The 15,770-nt window shown below is 47.6% G+C and overlaps 1 protein-coding gene across 1 annotated transcript in view; it reads left to right on the plus strand.

Moving 5' to 3' along the window:
• LOC137421570 (tyrosine-protein kinase ZAP-70) overlaps positions 1-15,770 on the plus strand; it is an 84,097-nt gene that overhangs the window by 16,344 nt on the left and 51,983 nt on the right. The window contains exons 3-5 of the mRNA XM_068107755.2: positions 3,584-3,779; positions 5,649-5,789; positions 7,213-7,325. Of these exons, the coding sequence (XP_067963856.2) occupies positions 3,584-3,779; positions 5,649-5,789; positions 7,213-7,325 (450 nt within the window). The remainder of the gene's footprint in view (positions 1-3,583; positions 3,780-5,648; positions 5,790-7,212; positions 7,326-15,770) is intronic.

Here is a 15,770-nt window from a genome sequence, read left to right on the forward strand (position 1 = left end):
TGCAAGCAGATGGCAGATGACCTTGAGCAAAAGAGAGGGTGAAGAGAACAGAAAGAGGGAGTGAAAGAGCGGAAGAACATGATTTTAGGACCCGTGGGCTGATGCCGTCAGGACCAGTTGCAGAATCAGAGTCGAGGGTTGACAGAAACTTTTCCACCTTGTCAGGAGGAAAGGACACAGAGTCCAGGAGCAGCTGGGTACGACTGGGTACGGTGGGTACAGAGAGGGATGGGTTTGGGACACAAGATGTGGAGGCAAACACAGAGTTGAGGCATTCAGCTTTTTCACGTGCGGAGTCAGCCTTGTAGCCGTTTGAGGTGTGGGAGGGGATGGAGGGGGAACAAACACCAGAAACAGATTTGACCAGACGCCACCAGGATTTGGAAGAGGGAGACAGATAAGAGAGTTCGGTCTTGAGAATGGAGAGATATTGTTTCCTGGCTCTCCTGAGGGTGGACACACACTTGTTTCGGGCTTTGTGAAAGGAAATGAGATTTCCTTCTGTTGGATTTGCTTTCCAGGAGACGAAAGCAAGTTGTTTGACTGACTACTACAACCACACTCTCTCCTCCTGCCTTGACCAGCTTGCGCCTATAAAAACCAAAACAGTTTCTTTCACCCATTCTGCTCCCTGGTTTACCCCTGAACTCCGCCTGATGAAAACTCGTGCTCGCCAACTTGAAAGACTCCGCAATAAAACAGGTCTCACAATTCACTCCCAAGCCTACAAGGACTACCTACAACACGACAAAGATGCCCTCTCCCGCGCCCACTGCGCCTACTACTCTCAAATTATCCACTCTGGCTCTGGAAACCCAAAAGCACTCTTCTCTACAATAAACAAACTCCTCAGCCCCCTGAACACCACCACACAGTCATTCACAGTAGACAACTGCATCTCCTTCCTTTCATTCTTCCAAAGCAAAATTGACAACATCTAAGCAGCTTAACCACCACCCCTGTCTCAGCTTAACTGCTCCCCCTCAAACCACCTGCCCCCCCTTATCCTGCCAACCCCTGTCTCAGTTCTCCCTAGTCTCCCCTACTGACCTCTCTGAACTCCTCATAGGAATGAAAACTGCCACCTGCACTCTTGACCCCTTCCCCTCCAGCTTTGTCAAGGCCTCCCTTCCTGCTCTCTCTCCACTTATCACTGCAACAATAAACTCCTCCCTGTCTACAGGCATCGTCCCACCATCCCTCAAAATTGCTGCTGTTACCCCCATTCTGAAAAAACCTGGATTCAACCCTGACACCCTAAACAACTTCAGACCCATCTCCAACCTACCCTTTCTGTCAAAAGTTTTGGAACGCGCTGTAGCCACTCAACTCAAACATCACCTCTCTGCCAATAACCTGCATGAAACATTGCAATCCGGATTCTGCTCCAACCACAGTACTGAAACTGCTCTCCTCAAAATAACCAACTACCTTCTCCTCTCCTCTGACGCTGGCAACCTCAACATTCTCATCCTCCTCGACCTCAGCGCCGCCTTTGACACCATAAATCACACCATCCTCCTCACCCGACTTGAAACCACCTTTAACATTACCGGCACTGCCCTCTCTTGGATCAAATCATACCTCTCCGACAGACGCCAGTTCATCTCCATCAATAACTGCAAATCCCCCACTGCTCCCCTCCCCCAAGGTGTCCCCCAAGGTTCAGTTCTTGGCCCCCTCCTCTTCATCCTGTACCTGTCCCCCCTTGGTCACTTAATCCGCCGTCATGGTCTCCAATTCCACTGCTTCGCCGATGACATCCAGCTTTTCATCTCCACCAAGTCCATCTCCACCGCCACCCACTCTATCCTGACAAACTGCATCACTGAAATAAAATCCTGGCTTCAAATCAACTTCCTCAAACTTAACTATGATAAATCTGAAATAATTATCATTGGCCCAAAAACGCTCACCAGATCCACCCATAACTTTGCCCTCAACATCGACGGTTTCCCAGTATCCACCTCCCCTCACATCCGGAATCTTGGCATCATCTTTGACCAAACCCTCTCCTTCGACAAATACACTAAACAGATCACAAAGACAGCCTTCTTTCACCTGAAAAACATCGCCCGTCTCCGTCCATCCCTCTCCTCCACGGCTGCAGAAACCCTCATCCACGCCTTCATCACCTCTCGTCTGGACTACGGCAACAGCCTCCTCTTTGGTTCACCCTCAATAATCACCAATAAACTCCAATACATTCAGAACTCCGCTGCCCATCTACTCACCCATTCCCGGACCCGTGACCACATCACCCCCGTCCTTTACAAGCTTCACTGGCTCCCCATCCCCCAGAGAATCCAGTACAAAATCCTCCTCTTGACCTACAAAGCCCTCCATAACCTGGCCCCATCCTACCTGACTGACCTCCTCTCCAGACACACTCCCATCCGCAATCTCCACTCTGCTGGTACCAACCTCCTGACCACCCCCCATGCGGACCAAATTCAGATCCTGGGGGGACAGGGCCTTCTCCATCGCTGCTCCCACCCTCTGGAACTCACTACCTCACACCATCAGAGACTCCTCCTCACTCACCACATTCAAAACATCACTCAAGACCCACCTGTTCAACACTGCATTCAACATTTAACCCACAGCATTTAACCCCTGACCATCTCCCCTCCTTCTCCTTCCTTTTGCTTTGATGAATTATTTACCAATTGATTTTTGACTTTTTGCACTTGTTTTTTGTACTCTGTCAAAGCGCCTTTGGGCTTCTTGAAAAGCGCTATATAAAATAAATGTATTATTATTATTATTATTAAAATATAATGTGAAATCACAATTTTATTGAGATATTATCAAAGCAGAGAACCGTCGTCATCTGTTTACTTCCGGATTCGGGAGCAAGGTCCGTGTCGATCGCATTTCAAAATCAAAATTGTATTGAGGAATTTCTGAAACTTCCTACCTACCTTACGGCACCCACTGGGGACCCCAAAACGTTCCACAGAAGGTTATTATATTTCCTTTTATTAAAATATGCAACTGTAATGGTTACTAAACGCTGTCCCCCTGTCACGTGACCAGATCCTCAGCTCTGATAGGTGGACGTTTGTGGGAACATACAGACAGACAAACGCGGTTCTAGACGGCATTGCCTTATGGGTTCCGCCGTAAAAAGTACATTTCTTCCTCTATGCATATTATGTAAATGCCACCATGGTAATTTGGTTTTTGGCAAGTCCCTGAACCTTGCACATGCTGTTTCTCCTGGCCTAACAATAGATGGAAGTCATGGACATAATAGATCAGGAAATAAAATCTTCTTCCCCTCCAAGGATTCTACCTTAACTAAAAAAAAAAAAGGATTCTGAGATAAAACTTCATTTTAAATATATAATAAAGCGAAGTTGTTTTTCATAAAACTAGATGGTATTGATTTGGTAAAATGGTTCATCAGTCCATTGGTGGATCTGGACATCCTATCAGCCATCATATCCATCATGTTGTCTGGCTTCCCACTTGGCCTGCTTTCTACCATAAGTAAATGTTACTTACAAATACTAAGTCGGATGATTCAAAATTAATCCCGCATTCCTGATTAGTTATTTCCACCAATTTCGTTTTCTAGCCACAAGGAGGAGATGACATCATCAGGAGTTGCACTGTTGCTGTTGCAGGTGGCACAGGGGATGTGCTACCTCGAAGAACGAAACTTTGTACACAGGGACCTTGCCGCACGTAATGTCCTCCTGGTCATGGAATGTTATGCTAAGATCAGTGATTTTGGTCTTTCAAAAGCTCTCAATGCTGAAAACGTTTATGAGGCAAGTGCCATTTCTGTCGTAGGCTTATTGACAAAGCTGAGTCAAGTAGTTACTGGGAGAATGTTTAACCCTCGTCTTATGTTTCTAGACACTAGAGTAACAATAAGGTTTTCCGAGAATAACTTCTGAATGCTTTGACTGATTTTTATTTTGTTGATCCGAACTATAAGTTGTGTGCGCCTGTGTGTGTATGCATGCATATGCACGTGTGTGTGTCTTGTCACGCTACTTACTACTCCTACAGTTCTGGCCTGATTACATCCAGACTTGCTAGATAGTATCAGCATGACGTCGATTGGTGTATACGGATGTTTTTAAAAATCTTTTCTGGTGGTCTTGGAATGGAGGGGAGAGTGGGATGCAAATTCTCTATGCAAATGTGTAATGTGTGGCGCCTCTCCTGGTGGGAGCGGGTATTACAAGTCACCACCCTTTACAATGCAGTATTCCTGTCCCCACATTTTCCAGTTGTCAGGTGTTTTTAATTATAAACAGTAGGCATGTTTTTGCTTCACGCATGTAACCCGGGTTGTTGTCCCCTGTCGCACCGCGGAGTGAAATGGGGCCAATGGTTTTCCCCTCCGTCCGTGTGTGCGTCCGTGCGTGCGTGTGTGTGTGCGTGCATTGAACCTTGTGAGCGGAATATCTTGAAAAATAAATGAACTACTAACTTCTAATCCGGTGTGTGGGTGCATCTAGGCATAAGGAAGAACGCGATTGAAAATTGTGTCGCCACGTCAAAATTCAAGACGGCTGCCACCATATATATGTCTGAACCTTATGAGCGGAATATCTTGAAAAATAAACCAACTACTCCCTTCTAATCTGGTGCGCGACTGTATCTAGGCATAAGGAAGAACGCTATTGAAAATTGGGTCGCCACTTCAAAATCCAAGATGCCCGCCACCATATATATCTGAACCTTGTGAGCGGAATATCTTGAAAAATAAACGAACTACTAACTTCTAATCTGGTGTGTGGGTGTATCTAGGCATAAGGAAGAACGCTATTGAAAATTGTGTCGCCACGTCAAAATCCAAGACGGCCGCCACCAAATATATGTCTGAACCTTGTGAGCGGAATATCTTGAAAAATAAACCAACTACTCACTTCTAATCTGGTGCGCGACTGTATCTCGGCATAGCCATAAGGAAGAACGCTATTGAAAATTGGGTCGCCACTTCAAAATCCAAGATGGCCGCCACCATATATGTCTGAACCTTATGAGCGGAATATCTTGAAAAATAAACGAACTACTAACTTCTATAATCTGGTGTGTGGGTGTCTCCAACCCACTCGCAAATATTATCGACTCTTCCATGTTTCGTGCGTCTTCCACTTTGTCAACTCACATCACTTCACCGACAGGAGACCCAGGCGTAACGCTTGTTTTAATTTTTAATTTCGAGAGCTAGCTGTCAGTTGCTTATACACCACCCAAATACATGTATGTGTCAGAAGAATGTGTTGCATGCTTGGACCAAGAACACGTGTAGGGCGTGGGGACTCTGCTGGTGCATAAGCATTTGCCACTTCTATTTTTTTGCAACATTTATGTAATTTCAGTAAATATTTCCTGGGTAAAGTTGTAGAATAGTGTTCCCAAGATAATTTATCTTGGAGCAGAATGAAAACTTTATCATAGGTACAAGCTGATGATTTTCACTCGGTTACGCACAAAACAGCCACAAAAGGTGAATGATAAAGAAAGTGATATTTTTACAGGTGCATGAATTGTGTAAAAGTTGCACAAAAGTTACAACAAAAAAACCTTTTCCCTTACCTCAACTGAACTTGATACTGTGTGAAATAAAATGTCTTGACGTGTAAGCAATGATGTCTTTTTTCCCGATCATGTTATCCACACAGGCTAGGAATGTGGGAAAATGGCCCGTAAAATGGTATGCGCCTGAGTGCATCGAGTTCTTCCGGTTCACCAGTAAAAGCGACGTATGGAGCTTTGCTGTCACCATGTGGGAAGCTTTTTCATATGGAGAAAAACCTTACCGAGTAGGCTATTCGCACAACCCACAGGTTTTATTTGATTATATTTGAAATGGATGTTTTTATTCAGCTAAGGAGATTTTCCCTGAGGCATTGAGTCAACCACCACAATGTGGTCACTGGTGTCACTGGTAGACCAGTCTGAGGAAGCATGGTCAACCAGAACAGCACTCGGTAGAGCGCATACCTCCGCCAGGCTGAACAGTCTACGTTTTGTATCCCACCGATAGGTCGGATCTGGATTCGGACCTGAACCAAAATCGAATTGGCTTCTTCTTGTCAGCTACCCAACTCATCCACCAAATGTTGTCATAATCAATCAAAACCGTTTGAAATATCATGCTACATATCGTTTTTGGTCCTATCACTCAATGGGGAGGAATCACTTAGAAATAATTTTAAAAATTCTCGTATCCGGATTCGGATTCCAATCTTTACCAAAATTAAATCGATTCTTCCTTTTCACATATGCAACCTGTCCACCAGGTTTGTCTGAATCCGTCCGCAACTTTTTGAGACATCATGGTATGTATCGTTTTTTTCTCTATCTCTCAATGGTGAAGAATCACTTTAAATAATTAAAAAATTCTCTGATCCGGATCCAGATCCATATCTTCAAAAAGATCTAATCGTTCCGTTTTTGTCACATACCCAATTTTTCCACCAAATTTCGTCCGAATCCGTCCATACCTTATTGAGATATCCTGTTCACAGACAGACAGACAAACAAACAATCAGACAAGGGTGAAAACTTAACCTCCATCCACCTTTGGTGGCGGAGGTAACAAAGGGTTGACAGGGCAATTTTTGCTTTCAAAACTCATAACTAATCAAAACGGCACCCAACAAACAGATCATCTTTGACTATGATCCAAGTTCCCCTGGCAGCCAAATGTATCTCTTTCCATTAAAAAAATGGCCAGTGATTTTCCTCTCTTCTCCAATGGGACTTTGGCATCAAGCTGACCATTAATCGTGTGTCCAAGAAGATTGTCGTGAAAACTATATCTATTCTAGGTCACGTTTCTCAGCAATGATGCCATTGGCTGTTTGCGATGCAATTCCATGAGAACTGCAAGAGCAGCCATAGGTACCTGAGCTGTGATGATATTTCCATTTTGTTTACGTGTAGCGGAGGTTGCATGAAATGTGAACAAAACGTGCTCTGGCATTGCATTGTTGGTGCGATGTAATGATGTGAAGCAAACTGATTGTTAGAGAACGCTGAATGAGGTATATTAAATCACGGCAGTGCGCTCAGGCAACAAAAGTACAGTATCACCTCAGCCCGATAATGACAAATCTACCAAGTTAAACATGATTGTGAAAAAGTATATCAACTTTAATTTGACAATCTCATTCATAACTGTTTTGATATTGAAAAAAAAATCCCCTTCCCCTTCTCTGTTTTGGAATGACAATATGCAAGGGCATGCGTGGGTCAGAGGTTCGTGATTTTCTGCAGAAAGGTAACAGACTCAGCCCGCCTCTTGACTGTCCATCCGAGGCATACTCTCTCATGCTGGACTGCTGGAAGTACCAGTGAGTAGCAACACCCTCAATCAGCATTCCCTCATTTATTTTCCTTTGAAAAGTGTAAATTCACATCATTTATTAAACGATGGAAACATGGCATTAATGAAAGAGACTCCATCTAGTGGTTTTAATAGTGAGAGCCATATCTAGACATTTTTCGAGCTGTCAATACAGTCTGGCATCCTCCTGCCTTGCTCTCCAAGCTCTCTGCCGATTGCATCCAAGGCCAACTCCACTATTGGGTTCCTGACTTCCTCTAGTCTCGTAGTCAGTGTGCGACTCGCAACAGATTCCTTTCATCTCTCTGTCAAGGCGGGAATGCCCAAAGGAGTGTTCTAGGCCCCCATACTATTCTAATCCTCTTCAACGATCTCTCTGACTGTTGAGAAAATCCCCTTTACCTATTTGCTGATGACTTCACCCTCTGCCATGACATCCCTCATCCTTCTGACAGACAGACAGCAGCCTCTTCCTTATCCACAGATCTTACCAAAATCACTTGGAATATGTCTTTTAATCCTGACAAATCTCACACTCTCACCTTCTCTCTCTGAAAAGACCGTCTGGCAAACCCTATTTCTACTTCCATAACAATCCGCTGGAGGAAGTTAAGTCATTCAAACTCCTGGTTCTCACTATCAGCCATGATCTTTTTTGGGCAAATCAAATTTCATAGTTCTCCAAAGCCAGTTGTCGTCTGGGCATCCTACATCATACAAAGTCCTTCCTTGTTACACCTGAATTTCTATCGAATTACAAGGCCTTCATCCGCAGTTTGATGGAGTACTGCTCTCCCCTCTGGGCTGGCTCCCCTGCCTCACATCTTGCGCAGCTTGACGCCATGGAAAGCAAGGCCTTCAAGATCATTGGAATTTGGAATGAAGCTGAGTTCTGTCTTGCACTCTCTGCTCTTTCCGTGCATTGTCGTTGTCCCTGAGTTATTGCAGGGCACACACGGTCCACCATCAACCCCATTCTGGTGAAACTATCCAAATCCAGGATCACTGCTCACCTCAACTTCTTTGTTCCTCTATTTTTCCACCTGTGGAACCATTTGTCACATTGTCTTCTATCTCATCCTTCCCTCCATGTCTTCAAGACAGCTGTTCAAGTGTTCATCACCATCTCAGATCATTCCTGACCCAAAACCACAATATTTTCTACCCCCATTAAACCACCCCGACCTTTTGGTTTCTACCAAGTGGTTTTCTACCCCACCTCCACCAAATTTCCAGTTTTTAGTTCCTGAGAGGTTGCTCCTTTATCCATCTTGTTCACCACCTGCATCTTCCTCTACCCCTCATTTCCTCACCACATCGCTTGTTTGTCCGTCTCCGTATATTTTTCATCTCGGCCCTGATGTTGCCATTTTCCCCATCTCTTTCTGCTGTTCCTTTTGTGATGTTCATCCTGATCCGTTTTGTGTTTTAGCTCATCCACGAGCTTTGACCTTGTATAAAAAACCCCAAAATGGGTACTTGTTTGCATAATAGCTCCTTTTAGGTTGGAGTTGGTTTGTTTTGATTTGTTATTGAATAATTATTTTGCATGATGTAATGTGCAAGAGTAGCCAGTGTGTTGATTTGGCCAGTGGAAGATATCTCTGGGCTTAAGGATAAGTATGTGTGTCTTCATCTTTGAATGAACCTGGTTTATTTTCACATTTAAAAAATATATAAATGGCATTCCCCAAAATGTAAAATGAGGCATCCCTAAATAGTTCCTTTGTAAATTATATATATATATATACTCCACTATCTTGTAGTGGAGATATATATATATATTGTTACGGAAATCGGAGCGGCACTCCCGTTACCACAAGGGGGGGGGTTAGTCCCCTTGGCTGTGAAGCTGGCCGTCTCCGTTCCTGGAAACTATAACGCTCCTTTGCGGGGTGAGATTGGCCAGGGTGATTGGTCAAAGGAAGTTCCCAAATACCTTTGCCAATCCCACCGCAAAGCAGGGATATAATTCCCCGCTCGGACCCGGACAAGATGGAGTTTGCCGAGTGGTTAGCAGTCCGAAATCCGAGCCGTTAGCAAACACTAATCCGATCCTGAGCGTTGGCCAAATTGTGCCACGTATATTCAATTGGGGACAGGACGAAAGTGATCGGATGACACGAAACCAATGGGCAAAGAAAGAACACAGTTTTATTTACACCACTAAAAGAGGAAACGAAAGGTATGGTACAAAGGAAATAAAAGGACACAGGGCAAAGCTTAAACACTCTTAATTACCACTCCCGGGGACAGAACAAACACACTTACACGAAAGGGAGTAGAATGGCAGGGCAGGGATGGAAGGTCCAGCCGCTGGAAGCGTGGGCTCCGTCCGGTTCACGCTCACTCCGGTCTGGTCTTTGGTGCCATGGCGAAACTCCGGCAGGCAGCGCGGTTGGTATATCAGCAAGCTCAGTTCCAACAGCTCCACAAACAGCTCTCAAGAAGTTCCACACGAGCCTTTATCACGAGCTTCTTCACAAGCTTTATCACCAGCCTGACCTCGAGCTCTAAGCAGTTCCACACGATCTCATATCACGAAGTCCCACACGATCTCTCTAGCAGTCTCACACACCAGCCTCCACCACAGATTTCACCACAGCTTTACCACCAGCTTCCAAGTGACTCGCAAGCAGTTCCACCCCCGAGCGCTTATATTGGGCGTTGGCGTATCAAGCCGCCGTTCATGGGGACATGCCCATCGGCGCGCCCACCTCGGCCCTTGGTGGTTGATGAGGGCTCCATGGCTCCACCCTTAACAGGGGTGGACACACAAGCTCCACCCTTAACTCCACCCTTGTGGTGGTCACTCCTCCCCCCTTCTCCAACTTGGACCGCGTGCGTTATGGAGTTTGGCGCTGCAGCAAGCGGCCAACAAAAAGGCAGCGGAGGGGAGGAAAGTGAGCAACCCCAACTGCAGGTGTCCTTGGTGGCTGGAGACAGAGCGATCGGGGATAATTGAAGGGGGCCTATCTTATTTGATTAATGCAACGAAGATTCAACTATTGGGAACAGAGCCTTAACTAGAACACATAATAATGAGATAACTAAATAGGGTTTTTAAGGTGTCCTACGTGTTGCGATATGGACTAACTAGGGTGCAATCTTTAATATTGGCCAAATAATGGGGATATTTACAGGGGATTATTTATAAGGGAACATTTACTAAAATTTATGAAGTGAAGGTTCGAAAAACCGTAACAATATATATATACAATATATATACATATATATATATATGCACCGTATATATACATATATATATATACAGTCACGTGAAAAAGTAAGTACACCCCATGTAAAGTTTTGACTTTTTCAACATATTTCAACATACAGCTATTTGATCTTCATTTCAACAATATTGATAGATAAAGGTGACATAATATAACAAATATCATGAAACATTTACATTTTGTCGTCCATTGTATAATTTAAATAAACATAAATGCAAATTTCGCATGTGGAAAAAGTAAGTACACCCCTACATTTATCACTACTTCAAATACCTAAAATTAGAATCAGGTGCACCAGCTCAGGTGCAAATGATTAGAACATCATCAGAGAGGATCTTGGAGGAACCTGTCTTATATAAACCTCAGACATTTAGTTTGGTCACGACACGATGTCAAAGTGCACGAGTCTACCATTAGAAAGAGGCTGCACAAATTTGATCTACATGGGAGGTGTGCCAGGAGGAAACCTTTGCTGTCCAGAAAGAACAGCAGGGCAAAACTAAAGTTTGCCAATGAACACCTAGGCAAAGACCAGCACTTCTGGAACAATGTGCTTTGGACAGATGAGTCGAAGGTCGAGCTATTTGGCCACAGTACCAGAAGACATGTTTGGTGAAAACCAAAGACAGCATTTGCCCACAAGAACCTGATACCAACTGGAAAGCATGGTGGTGGAAATATTATGGTTTGGGGCAGCTTTGCTGCATCAGGGCCTGGGCAGCTCACCATAGAATCCACTATGAATTCTTCATTGTACCAGAGGGTGCTTGAGGATAATGTGAGGCCATCTGTCGGAAAGTTGAAGCTCAACCGAAGGTGGACCTTGCAACATGACAATGACTGTAAACATACCAGTAAATCCACCAAGGAATGGCTGAAAGGAAAGAAATGGAGGGTTCTGGAATGGCCAAGTCAAAGCCCGGATCTAAATCCCATCGAGATGTTGTGGGGGGATTTGAAACGAGCTGTGCATGCAAGAAACCCCTCAAACATCGCACAGCTGAATTAATTCTGCATGGAGGTGTGTGCAAAAATTTCTCCCAGTCGATGTCAAAGACTGGTAGACAGTTATAAGAAACGCCTACTTGAGGTTGTTTCTGCCAAAGGGGGCAATACCACCTATTGGAGCCAAGGGTGTACTTACTTTTTCCACATGCGAAATTTGCATTTATGTTTATTTAAATTATACAATGGACTACAAAATGTAAATGTTTCATGATATTTGTTATATTATATCACCTTTATCTATCAATATTGTTGAAATGAAGATCAAATAGCTGTATGTTGAAATATGTTGAAAAAGTCAAAACTTTACACGGGGTGTACTTACTTTTTCACGTGACTGTATGTATTGTCGCGCAACTCCAATTAACATCAGAGTTGCAGAGGCCGATTGCGAAGCTTTAACTCCCGAGGCGAAAACTCAATAGCAGATTCCAATCAAACCAAAACCAAAGCGCGCAAGATGGAGGGGAACGGCAAGGGTCCCGCAGCCTTAACTATTAAAATCAAACAGGAAACTGCGTTCAGATATATACAGAAAATAATATAAGGATTTATTAACGGTTCCGAGAACAAAGAAATGTGATGCTCTCAACCCCCTATATGGAGTACTCCCACTCGACAGAGTTATTAAACAAACCACAGGGCAGACGACGAAATGAACAAAGAGGGTGTGTGTGTGTGTGCATTCTTAGCTTTGCTCGCTCGGGAGCGTGGCGTGGAGATCGTGTAGGCCTCGGACATCTAGGCCCTGACACGTGGGCAGGAGGGGTCTCCCCGAAGCGACTCGCTTGCCGGCCCCAGTCCTCTCGCCCCGCAACTCTCAAACGCTCGCCCCGTCCGAAGGACCACGGTTTCTGGGGCTGTCGTCTCTGCCCGGCGCTTTGGAGATCGTGAGTGGTTGGCGATGGTACGCAAGAGGCCACGAATACGGCCACCAATGGGGCGAACCTCGGCACAACAGCCGCCCACGCAAGCACGCGATCCGATCGCAGAGAAGATGGAGGGAACGAAGGCAGGAAAGAACGAGAGGGAGAAAATGTCCAGTGCACTCTATCACGACTGAATTCTCTCAGCTCTCCCAAATGGCGTCTGCTCTGCCTCGTGTCCAACTCCGAACTCCTCTTCTTCTCCTTCGTGTCGTCACTTCCCTCACGCACCGTCCCGCCCTCTCGTGACGTCCATTCGTCCGCCCTCCCCCATGATGTCAAAAGATCCACCCCCTTCTCATCGTGTCTCAGCAGGGTGTGTCAGCCTGCCCGTTTTGGTGGGTGTTGTTTCATTGATGTGAAAGGGAAGGGAATTAATTAATGTAGGTGCGCTAGGGGCATGAATTCCTACTGTGTAGGTGCGGTGCCAAAAGGGACATTGGATTGACCACAGGGGTGGGAAAACACAAAAAGTTACCCTTATCACCCGAACTACTTAGCACTTCCTGTCCCTGTACAGGAAATACATACGCAATTATCCCGGCATACGCCTATACATACTAACTTAAAGGTACATAGAGGGTTCTAGCTATCGCGACATCTCGAAGCATGTTACCTACTCAGATCTACTCTGCTCTACATTTTGCTCTACCAAATTCGTAACAATATACCTCAACCCTCGGCTATCGCGCCTAATTGGTGCCGCTATCGGTGCGCGTTAGCCAAAATCGCGATAGCCGAACTGAAGAACGTATGGTAATAATTCTAATTGGTGCCAGGACCCCCAAGTTGACCACATATTTAACCTATTTTTGCCACTTTTTTACCAAGTGTTTCTACCATATAAAGACCTACCTATGTAAACATAAAGACCCATGTTTCTACCATTTCTTCCATAAAACAAGAATCACAATATGTAAATAAAAATAAAATGGTAAAAAAGTACTTTTTTTAACCATTTTATTTACCTTTTTGGGGACGATGAGGGGCTTAGGTGGTTGGGTAGGTTCCGAGGCTTGGGTGGAGTCTTATTGACCATCGCTACTTGCCTCTAACAAATCCAGGATTGCGTCAGCTGTAGCACCAGAGAAGCGCTCAGCGTCAGAGGGCGAGTCAAAGACAGAGGGCTGTGCCTCGTTGCGACGCCGTAAGCAGGGTCGGCGTCATGGGGGGGCATTCGCGGGCCATGCCCACCCAAATGAGGTATTGTGCCTCCCTCCCCACCCCCACACACACCCGCAGGCCAAGCCTTTGGCGCCAAACTTGCACGTCAACTATATTTTGTGCAGTGTGCGTGTGTGTGTGTGTGTGTGTGTGTGTGTGCATATATGTGTGTGTGTGTGTGTGTGTGTGTGTGTGTGTGTGTGTGTGTGTGTGTGTGTGTGTGTGTGTGTGTCTGTCTGTCTGTCTGTCTGTCTGTCTGACTTTGACTTTGCAGCATGTTTTTAAATTGGAACTGGGTTGGTGTGTTGGTTGTTGACGGCAAACTCTTATTATGTTATCAAGCATTTACATCATAGATTGAGTTCTCGAACGGCAGTTTGTGCCCCCCCCCCCCCACCCGCGGTTACCCTAATGTCCCCCGATTAGATTTGTTCTGACGCCGAGTCTGGCCGTAAGAATTCGGTGATCTGGCATTGGCGGAGGGAGTTGACGTGGGCATGATACTGCTCCTCGTAACCTGCCAGTGCCGTTGTGGGGTGCTCGGCACACACACGTTAAACAAAGGTAGGTCACAACGCTTTGGGTTTAACTTGAGCTGTTTATTCCTTGCTCACTCGTCAGCACTGCCGTGCTCGGGGCTGCGAGCCCGCGTGTATATCCGGAGGCCACACCTCACATGGGGCGTGGCCGACACCCACTGGTGCTCGGAATTATGTCACTGCGCCAGCGAGTCATCGTGTCCGCCACACACGCCCCCCCCCCCCCAGAATTCCCGTGCACCCGAAGGGTCAGTTTGCGGGGCAAACGGATGACCCGGCCGAAGCGCCCTCTGGTGGCTGGCGGCGTCTGGGATGCCGGGATGCCATCTGGGATGCCTCTGGCGGCATCTGGGATGGGTGCAGGGCAGGGGGGTGGCGTGACGGCGGGGTTGGGCGGTGCCGGGGGTCCGCCCGCCGGGGGGCGGCCCCGACGCGGGGGCAGAGCCGCTGGCGGGGGGTGGTCCAAATCGAGGTGGGCCAGCTTGAGGCGGTCCACAGAGACGCGGTCAGGAGTACCGCCGATGTCCAGGGTGAAATGCTTCACCCCGGTCTCCAGCACGCGGAAGGGCCCGTCGTACGGGGGCCGCAGCGGTGTCCGGTGGGCGTCGTGGCGGACAAACACGTACTCCGCCGTGCGAAGCTCCGGGGGGACGTGCGTTGGCGGGCAAGCGTGGTGCGCCGTCAGCACCGGGGCGAACCTCCGGGCTGTCTCCTGCAGGGCGGAGCGCTGCTGCGCCGCGGACCATGGTGCCGTGGAGTCGGGGAGGAACTCGCCCGGCACCCGCAGCGGTTGTCCAAAGACCAACTCCGCCACGGATGTGCGCAGGTCGTCCTTGGGCGCCATCCTGAGGCCCAGCAGGACCCAGGGGAGCCTGTCGACCCAGCCGCCGTCGCGGAGGCTGGCCCGGAGCGCGGCCTTCATGGCGCGATGGAAGCACTCGCACAGGCCATTGGCCTGTGGGTGGTAGGCCGTGGTGCGGTGCAGCTGTACGCCAAGCCCCCGCGCTACCGCCCCCCAGAGCTCCGAGGTGAACTGGGGGCCGCGGTCGGACGAGATGTCCGAGGAGGCACCGAACCGGCAACCCAAGTGGCGATGAACGCCTGCGCGACGTCCGCCGCCGTCGTTGCTGCCAAAGGCACGGCCTCCGGCCACTGGGTGGTGCGGTCCACCATTGTGAGGACGTGGGTGAAACCCCGCGAGGGGGGCAGAGGTCTCACCATGTCCACGTGAACGTGGTCGAACCGACGTTCGGGCACCGTAAACGGGGCCAGCGTGGCCTGGGTGTGGCGGTGAACCTTCGCGTGCTGGCACGCGAGGCACGTCCTGGCCCAATCGCGGACAGCCTTCCGGAGGCCATGCCAGACGAACTTGTCGGCGACCAGCTTTTGGGAGGCCTACGTGCCCGGGTGGGACAGGCCGTGGATGGCGTCAAAAACTCCCGCCGGCGGGCACGATGGGGCGAGGCCGGCCGAGGGAGACGTCGCACAAGAGGGCCGCGCCCACGCCGTCGAATGGTACCTCAGTGACGCGGAGGCCCGTGACGGCGGTCCGAAAAGCCTGGACGGCGGGGTCGGCGGACTG

This window comes from Myxine glutinosa, chromosome 2 (assembly GCF_964187855.1).
Source record: "Myxine glutinosa chromosome 2, kmMyxGlut1.1, whole genome shotgun sequence".
Lineage (NCBI taxonomy): Eukaryota > Metazoa > Chordata > Myxini > Myxiniformes > Myxinidae > Myxine > Myxine glutinosa.